Here is a 10,202-nt window from a genome sequence, read left to right as displayed (position 1 = left end):
AAAAGTAATACTACATTACTTCACACAATGTGTGGAGACGGCAAGTGGACCATGAAGGATTTCCAATCGTGGAGCCCTGGAAGTAACCACTGGAAGAGGTATCTTGGCAGGAAGTGGTAAGTACACCTAGCATAAGTAGATTCCAAGGGGTCTGTGCATCCTTTTACGCCTCAACAGTTTTTATAGTTGTTTGCCTATACGTAACCAAATGTTGGAAATTCCTGGTAAATAGGGGAGTTCCTTCGGCAATGAATCACTTTGCGGGCGTGTCTAGAGTTCTGGTTCACAGCCTATGTTGTGTCAAGGTAATGAACTAGGAATTTATTTGCAACGACCATGTAATTTGCTCATTAACAAATTGGTGGAGCTAAAGGCTGACAGAAATACAGCGAATAATTGAGATTGTGGGGTGGTCACTGAGCCATCGAGTATCTGGAACCACTTGAGTTCTGTCTACAACCCTTAAAGTACCACGCATTTCGAGACCATCTCGTCTGTCACATTATAACTCAATTTTAAATTGTGCTGAATTCTGCTTTCGACATATTAAATTAATATTGACACATTGACAGCTGCCAAAACAAGATTCCCTCCCTTCAAGCCCACAATTTTCTGCCATCGTGGGCACTTCGACCACCCGCTGATTTCGTTGGATCTGAGTTTTCCCCGATGCGGGTTCGGATCGAACTTCTCAAATTCGTTGACTAATCATGCGCAACGTTTGCTATTTGGGTGAAATTTTTAATTGCCCCGCGCAACGCAACACGATCGAATTGAAAGGCCATCGTTCGGTGGAAAATGCCAGTGTCATCGCGGGGTTTGGTTCCCATTTTATGCTCGATGGTCCCTTTATCTAAAGCGCGCCTGGGAAAGCGCACGTTGCCTTAATTGATTGATAGATACATGGATAGATACAGACTAATGGCTAGCATGAGATACAAAGGTCTCGCTCTATGGTTTTGTTTGATTTACCCTAATTTGGCTGGGGAGTGAAGTGCAAAGTAAACATTAAATTGGCGCAAACTGACAAATAGAGCTCTGTATTTTAATCCCATTTTAGTCCACTTCATTTGGGCTAGGCTTGGGTATGAAATGGTTTATGGTCCGGCTCCATTGATCACAGCAATCTTATATGGTGTCTGGTGTTTTGGGCAATTTGTCGTTTGCACCTCGTAAATGATTCAGAGTGAATCATTGGATATTGTCGCTAAGGGTTGTTCAATGCAAGTTCATACTCCTAGAATGGAGATTTCTAACGAGTTTCGCTTTTTAAGAATTTATTTAAGGTGTAGTTCTCATATTTTCTAATAACTTGCTCAGTGTTCGTAATGTAAAGACATTTAATTGTATCTCTTTAAACGACTATTAGCCCTTAAATCTTACTTTGATTAACCACTTTACTGCTGAATTAAATATATTCAACGATTTACTTAATTTACCTCTGATTTAATGAGCTGTTTGTTCCACCACCATTTCTCCTCGCTTTTTTACGCCAACTTTTTTGTTACAGGCCATTCATTTTCATTGTGGCATGTCCACTGCGATCTTATGAATGAACATTTTCTTTTCGGTTTTGTGGCCTCTCCGGCGATCGTTTGCATCAAAAGTGCCGTTCTTGGCCATGTCTTGAGTTGCCATCAAAACTGCGCCTGGAGCATGGTCGTCCATCATCGTTGCCGGTTTGGGTGCACGCCCACGCCCCCGCCCATGCCCAGCCACGCCCTGCGCCCCTTTCGCCCCTTTTGGAGAGCGTTTTCAGTTTTTTGTGACTCGCTTCAATGGAGCGTGCCAATTTTCAATGAAATGTTTCGGCATCTTGTGTTGTGTGCCCTTTTTTAGATGACTCCGAGTTCCTTCAGTTTGCTTTATATTAATTTCTTGGCTTTTTTTAATTTGTTGCATGTTCTCAGTGGGCTTTATGACATTTGCGTTATCTTGTCATTGCTGCTCTCCATTTGTTTGCTTGCCATAAGAAGTCAACAAACATTAATTATCATTAAATGATATGCGTTATCGTGGAGTGAACTTGACCGCTCCCAAGGTGAATGCACAATTAACATTACATTTTATTGGTGTTATACCTAAAGTACTGATCCCACCAAAAATGTCGGCTTTCCTTTCCGCTTGCAAATAAAACACGTTTTCAACAAACTCAATCGATGGGCATTGTTCAATTCCGACGAACAAGGAAATGCGGTTAGTAATTGGCTCGGAAATCCCCTGGCAAACCAAGTGGTTTTCTCACATACCGAATCGTGATTTATTCAAAGATCCTGAAGCGGTTTTTATTTTAATATCACATTCTTTAGTTATATTCTTGGTTAAGACTTTTTATGTTTCATGGTTTAAAACGCTTTTCTTAATATTCGGATTGTTGTTCACCAACACTATTTTTCATGCAGGTTACCAATCACTTTCGTATTACCAATTACATGATTAGTTTTGACTATTAAAGGGTATGTACCTCAGAAGCTGTCGCATAATTTATTAAATTATTAAGGTTTTAGAATTGGTTTCTTTGTTTGGTCGATAAGACCAAATTCTTGCTTGACTTGTTCGTTGTTTGTTTGTTGTCAAAACTCGCACTCGGTGAATTTTTGAACCCTGTTGTCGAAAGTTCATTGGCCAATTCTATTTCGCAGTACAAATGATATGTTTGCAATTGCAGGTCTGTCGATCGACACGTGAGTGGTCATCTGTATGTGTAAGGGGTGAAATTGACAGGTAATAATTATTTTGGCAACACTTGCAATCAACTGTCTCAATACAGTAATTATCCTAGCACACATACGAGGCAATCAAAATCAAATAAGATTAGGGCAAACAATGAGCGTCGCCGGTTGATTTGCCTTTGTATTTTTATATCTCTGTGCCAGGGCGGCACTAGCACTCGAATCTCACAGATACATCTAAGCTTTCGTGTGTATATGCGTTTTGTATCTGCTGGCGTCGGCTGAGACTTCGACTTCGACTGAGGCTAATGCTGATTAAGTTGAGGTGTTCGGGGCTTTGTGCCGTCGAGTTTAGTGATAACCGCACTTTGGTGCCCAGCGGTCGCGTTTCGCGGTAAACTTCAATTTGAATTCGAAACGTGCTAATTTTGTTAAATTCCAAGTGCAAATATTTTTCGGAGCTATTGCTGCGCAACAAAGGCAAACTTAAGGTTAATAAATAAACAAGGAATATAAATAATACTTGAAGTATGTCTAAAAATGTTCAGGCATTTGAAAAGCTCACAAAAGTAAATAAATATACAATTCTTGTGTTTGAAACAAATCTTACAATAAAATATTCAATATATCAAATTGAATTTTCGAGTAATTTTGAATAATATTTTGTTAATTTGCTTAAATTAAACCCAACAATTTTCCGGAAAACATTTGATTTACAGAAATTCCAAACACTCAAGGATATTACATATTAAGTCCAGCACCAAAAGCTGGACTTTAGTTGGTTCGATCTAGAGGAGAATATATGAGATTGATCGGTTAGATTAAATTGTTATAATTGTAATAATTAGGTCATTAAAAAACTCGTAACCCGTTTTTATTGCATTCTTTAATTCCGGTAATGTAAAAGGGTCAAATTAATCATTATACAGTATTTTCTGTTGATTTTTGAATAAAAACAACAAAGAGAAAAATAGCAATTTCATAATCACAAAAACTTTCACATTCATCTCGCACTCAATTAAGCTTTTACTTTCAAAAACCTTTGCTTTCAATTTTTTTACTTTTTCAATCATCAAATCTTTTAAAGTGTTACAAGACCCATCCACCATCCCAGCACTCAAAATAATAAAAATTAAATAATTTGAGTTCCCAACTATAAACAATTAGTGTTCGCACGTAATAAACGAATTATAAACAATTATGCCATAACGTGCAACCTTGACCAAAGCCTCGAAAAACTTAGTTACACAGCTGGCATTTCAGTTGGAATACAACAACAGAATGCTCTCAGCTGTAGCTAATATAAGGAAATAGAATTTCGCAACTAAGTATAACAGTAAAATGCAATGCGAAATGCGGCTGCGATGACAAAATTATTTCCACATGCTATTTATCAGCACGCCTCAATGACGACAACTTGTGGCATGTTTACTGGAATTCCAGTTAGCTTTCTGTTACAGTGTGTCAACCCAAATACGCTAAGCTGTTGAAATAAATTTGTAATATAACAAAATACCCAAAAATATATAAAATGGTTACACTCAAACTAAGTGTGATTAAATTGCGAAACGTTAGTTTAAATGCAATTAAACCCAATTTTATTTTAAAGCCTCCTAAACAAGTAAAATCTTTTTATTGCTCGCGTATGTTGACCGACTTTCTGATGGCGACAAGGAAAATAAGATTAGGAAAGACAAAACATAATAAGACTTGCATGATGTGCAGAATTTTACGATGTCTGGAAACTAAGACCTGAATGATGGTATTAATGGGAGCTTACCCGCCTTATATGGCGGGTAACAAGCTTTCTGGTCCACTTCAATATTAATTGCTAATTTCAAAATGATGAAATTACCGAGCTGCATTTCAATCAGATTCAATTCTCTGGCAGAAAGCCAGAGGTGTGTTCATTTAGCGAACTGATTCTATAAGTCGCTAAAAAGCTTGATCAATTGCGAAAAAGAGCTGATCAGATATGAATTCCATATTAGTTGCGTTTTAGAATTAATAATTTATATATGCCAAGTTAACAAAGAACATGAACGTATGTGAGTAGTTTTTAAAAGTGTGGGCGTATTTAATTATGCCAATGTAGCAATTTCCTTTCCATGTGCAACATATGTATTCATTTTCCACCTGATCTTGCGATCCATCAATCCAGAAATCCCATCAATAACACTATCATTTGCAATCAGAATGTGCAAAGCAAAGTGCTTTATGCTAATAACGAAATCAAACACCGAACATAAACTGTAGCTAATGGTAATTTGACGCTAATAACGCGACGTTTTACCCTACTCGGCGGACAATTTAATTGAGGTTGTTAATTACCAATGTTGATTTCAAATCAGATGGAGACGCAGCTGCAGTGGAAATGTTGGATATTGATCTTCCTGGTCGGACGGCCGGAATTTGGATCTGCCTCCCGTATACTCTTCATGGGTCCATTTCCAGCCCCAAGTCATTGGCTCTGGCTGGAGCACTTCCAGAACGATCTTCTGCGACAAGGACATCATGTGACCAGTGTGAATAACCATCCCACAAAGCACTCCCACGAAAATCTGACAGAGATTATCATCAGTCCTTCCTTTGATATACCCAAACACTGTGAGTAATATAGGAAAATGGCATCTATATATAAATACATGGCTTATATTCTTGTAGTTCCAAAGGAGAACATCTTCTCGATGCAATTCGTGAGCGATTTCAATAACCTGGAGCTTTGGTGGACCATTGGACTTATGACCACGGAGCACGCCTTCAAGGATCCCAAGGTGAAGAAACTGATTGAGAGCAAGGATGATCACTTTGACGTGGTCATCCTGGAGCAGTTTTTCCATGAGGCCTTTCTGATGTTCGGCAAGCGGTTCAATTGCCCGGTGGTCACGATTGGCACCATGGGCTATGCTGATAACATAGATCACGCAATGGGCATCCTAACGCCTTGGTCCTTGATTCCCCATCTACTGCTGTCCCATACGGATCGCATGACCTTCGGCCAGCGATCTTACAATGCCTACTTATCTCTGTACGATGCGGTTATGAGACGATGGGTTTACCTGCCCAAAATGCAAAAATTGGCAGAGAAGTACTTTCGCGGATCGATAGAAGGTGAGTTAGTGTGATATACCTTTCGCAGCATATGTATTTATTCCTTTTGTTATTTTACAGGCCCCCTTCCAAATGTTCTTGACCTAGAACGAAATATTTCCCTTGTCCTGATTAATGCCCACCGGAGTGTCGATCTTCCGAGGCCCAGTATGCCAGGACTCATAGACGTGGGAGGAGCGCACATTCAGAAGCCCAAAAAGTTGCCCACTGACCTCCAGAATTTCCTGGATAATGCCACCTACGGTGTGATCTACTTTAGCATGGGCTCCTACGTGAAGAGCACTGATTTGCCACAGGAAAAAACGGCGCTGATTCTCAAGGCCTTCGGCCAGCTGAAGCAGCAAGTGATTTGGAAGTTCGAGAACGATTCCATAGGCGATCTGCCCTCGAATGTGATGATCAAGAAATGGATGCCCCAGAACGACATTTTGGCCCATCCGAATGTCAAGCTCTTCATCACGCACGGCGGTATTTTTGGAACCCAGGAGGGTATTTACTGGGGTGTTCCGATGCTGTGTGTGCCCCTGTACGGGGATCAGCACCGGAACACTATCAAATCGGTTAGGGAGGGCTATGCCCGATCCCTGGTGTTCTCCAAACTCACCACTGATGACTTGGTGCGGAATATCGAGACCCTGATCAACGATCCCCAGTACAAACGCAGTGCTCTGGAGGTCTCGCAGAGATTCCGCGATAATCCCATACATCCGCTGGACGAGGCCACCTTCTGGATCGAGTACATAATCCGGCATCGTGGGGCGCGGCATCTGAAGTCCCAGGGAGCCTTCATCCCCCTGCACCAGTATCTGCTCCTCGACGTCTTGGGTTGCCTGTTGCTGGGCGCATTCCTCGCCATCTGGCTGCCATGGCGGATGATCAGGAGGGTCCACAAGTGGTGGCTCCAAGGGGAATCCGCTGACAAGCTGAACGAGAGCAAGAAGCGCTTGTAGGAGAGGGCTGTCTCTCTACTAGTCGCAGAGATTATTTATTGTGATATATTTTTAGATCACATTGTTCTCAATTACACGGGCTGATTGTTGCTAATATGTATAATGTTTTCAATCGATAGTAATACAAACGTAAAATATTAAAAGAATTCCAAAAGTGTAGAATTTAATAAAATAAATAAATAAATACAAATATTGTTTAAATGAGTGGCTTAAAAGTATGCAAATGTTTTCCGTCTTTTATAGTCACATTTTCAACTGTTGCCTACTTGAATGGGGCCTTATGATACGGGGAATAAACATTATTAACATTCTTATTGGGGCAAAATGTATAAGAAATGTATTGTAAGATGTCAAATTACGGTATGTAATGTAGAATTGGGTTTCGTAAACAAATGGGTAAGCAACTAGGCCAGCAGATTTCTAAAAAGGGTATTATTCTTATTATTTTAGAAACTTATAATTCAAATGTGTAACTCCGAATATGAAACATTATCTTGTTTTTGTTAAAAGTGTTGTTTAAGAGTAAGGGTAATATGAATTAGTTAATATCCATTTGGCAACGTGGATTATGTGAATTAATTGAAACCGATCTGTTTGATGTATTTGTGTTGATTTTTAGGCTTAAATTTATAATGACTTAATGACTATCGTACTCAAAGTTACTCAGTTACTCAAAGAACTATTAAAACCAATTTAATATTTATATCATTATTTAATACTCAAGTCGAAAAATAGTTAAAACATTACGAAAACGCATAAAATGCCAATAAATTTCTTGAAACTGAAAGTGTTTGCTTGTTTTCGGGCCATTGAACAATCCAATGTTGGATTCCACACCTACACAAAGCACGTTTTGTGGATTTTAAAAACAAAATGAAAAAAATTATGCATGTTAATAGTGGAGTGGAGAACAAAGAATGGCAATAAAAGAGTTTGGAAAATTAGTCTGCACTGTTTTACATTCTAATGTTTTTGGATGGTAAACCACTAGTTGTTACTAGTTTAAAGTATTATCTGTTTAATATTGTACACTTGGTACTTTCAAGACTATTTGAGGTATTTATTACGCTGTAGTTACATTACTACATCATTACATTCAACTTGTTGAACTAGGTCCTAGCAATCTATGTAAAATAAATACATTTTGTTTGCCGATAATGAATTGTACATTTTAACTTGAATGATGCATAAATTACCATCGGCATCTTTCGCCTCAACTCTCAGCCATTGAAATTAGTTTGACATAACGTTCAACACTTGAGCGACTTTATGGAGGCAGCTTTTTATTATTTTTGACTAACGGAATTCATACTCGTTTTTGTCTCACTTTGTATATGAATTGTTTTCAATATCATTAAATCGATATTTATTTATTTTTCTGTGTGCGTCGCTTTTACGTAATGCGTTAAACCGGACCTCGAAACTTGGCAGATCTTGACGCCATTTGAAGAGAAGTAAAAAAATAGATTTAGTGCCTGGCACACGATATTCTCGAGGCTGAAGATTGGCCAATGGCCGCTGTATGACATGAGAGGCTCTTCTGATACCGAAACCTATAAAAACCGACGAAAATACCCGGTTCAAGTTCGTAACTTTGGCGCCGCACACTAACGATTAGAACCGGCTTAGAAATTCCCCTTCATTTTTATCGGTCACATGAAATAAGGATTTTGGAGGGCCAAGACTACTGTATAAGCCCCACATCCGTGTTGACAATTAGCAAGTGTTTGTCCATAGCTGACAGTAATATAATGTGTATGCCCCGCTATTGCATTTTTTAATTATTGTTAACCAAAACAAAAGTTGCCTCTCAACGTTCGAGCCGTACAGATCACATGAGTCTAAGTCTTACCAAAAACCACCAAAAAAACCACACCAACCACTTCGGATTTCGATGTTTTGTTTAGTCAGAGCTTTGGGGCTCGGTTCCTGTTACTACTACTAAATGCTGGGGCCAAGCTGCAGAGGGCCATCACGAGGTTGAAAACGCTCAAAAATCCAAATCGAGATTAGCATTAAGCACGTGACGCTGACTTGTGTTGCCATTTTTCTGTATTTCGTGAAATATCTTCGAGAAATATTTTCTTAGAGACGAGGCTTTTCTATGTGTTCAAGTTTGTCGACACATCCATTGTAATTAAGCGAGCGTCAACTGAAATGGTCGTTTAAATGTAATTTAAGCTGAGTTTTTGTTTTGGTCAACAGGTGACAAATTAGGGCCCCATCGCAAGGTCATGTGAGGGGCGTCCATTAGCCATGAAGCGACATCAAAGTGGCAAACCAGCAGCAACATCCAAATAACAACGACACTGGCTTCAGATCTTAAAAAGTAAAATGTCGTGTCATTTGTCGCCGTGCATTTCGGCTCCCGTGCGCAGATTGATTGGAAAGTTAAGGTTGTCCATCATCATCATCATCGAAATGAGGAAAACATAATGCCAGCTAATGTGAGATTATGCAAATCAAAATGCGCATCTTCCAGCTCGCGATAAATACATTGACCTGCATGCCTGCGAGCCTGGGGGCCTGAGCAAAATCAACTCAACACTGTTTTCCTCATGTCTTTAATGATGAAATTATTCCGAAACGAACACGAAAAGGTGGGCCTCATGTCAGAATGCACTTTCTACAAGGGAACATGTCGACGTTGTTTTTAAGTTGTTTACGATTTTGGAAAGGTATTTTACACATGTTTATAGTAGGTTAACATCGGGATGAGTGGGAATTTATTAAGTCTTAAGAGTGCAGCGTACTTCTATTTTTTGGCTTTAATAAGTTAATGTTTATTGTAGCCTTGGTTTTGTCTTCTTTACTTTAGCACAATGCTGGGGAATTCCCGACTAGTATAACAACATACGAGTATAATATGACCGCTGAAACAGAGCTAATAATAAGTTTAAACAGAATTATTCAAATTAGACCAGGCTATGACGCATTTCAAAATATTGGGCAGAGAGTCGGAACAGCTCCTACTTTAAATATTTCACGTGAGCCGGTTGCATCAATGCTAATTTCTTTGTATTGAATTTTTCTGAATCGAAAGTTCTAAATGCTTCTGGCTGATTTCAATTAGCAATTCAGGTGTCACCCCTGCATAGTCTTTATTTTTGGGTGAAGCCTCCTTTTTGATGACATTTAGCTGTCCAATTTATGGCTGTCGGACATGCGCCACCTGTCGGCGGTGTTTGACTGGCATTTTAGCACCCGGCTACTAATCGAAATGTTTGGCCAAACAATCAACTTCGCCAAGTCAGCTTTTGTGTCTGGGCATCGCGGGGATGCCCTATCACTGATGGCTTGCATTCGATTTCTAAATGATCTCCAGATTGCCCAATGCCAGAGAGACCTTTGCAGCTGGCTCTGAAACTGAGTCTTAGACTGGAACGGGAATGGGAATGGGAATTGGAACCCCCAGATCGAGACTGGGTCTGGGAATGTCTATGGTCTATGGTCTGGGGTAATGGGGTCT

The 10,202-nt window shown here is 39.5% G+C and overlaps 1 protein-coding gene across 2 annotated transcripts; it reads left to right on the top strand.

The window, feature by feature from the left end:
* The first annotated feature begins 3,033 nt into the window (after window positions 1-3,033).
* Window positions 3,034-6,827, top strand: LOC122613119 (UDP-glucosyltransferase 2). 2 transcript variants are annotated; one of them, XM_043787141.1, is made up of 4 exons: window positions 3,034-3,163; window positions 5,024-5,279; window positions 5,337-5,783; window positions 5,844-6,827. In XM_043787141.1, exons 2-4 carry the CDS (start codon window positions 5,024-5,026, stop codon window positions 6,731-6,733), a joined length of 1,593 nt encoding a protein of 530 aa, XP_043643076.1. In that variant the 5' UTR covers window positions 3,034-3,163; the 3' UTR covers window positions 6,734-6,827. The 2 variants fall into 2 exon arrangements, with proteins under 2 accessions (XP_043643076.1, XP_043643077.1); XM_043787142.1 differs by lacking the exon at window positions 3,034-3,163 and adding an exon at window positions 3,182-3,200.
* Window positions 6,828-10,202: the final 3,375 nt, after the last annotated feature.

The sequence above is a fragment of the Drosophila teissieri genome, chromosome 2R (assembly GCF_016746235.2).
Source record: "Drosophila teissieri strain GT53w chromosome 2R, Prin_Dtei_1.1, whole genome shotgun sequence".
Lineage (NCBI taxonomy): Eukaryota > Metazoa > Arthropoda > Insecta > Diptera > Drosophilidae > Drosophila > Drosophila teissieri.
The sequence above is the reverse complement of the archived record's forward strand: the minus strand, read 5'-3'. Positions and strand labels throughout refer to the sequence as shown.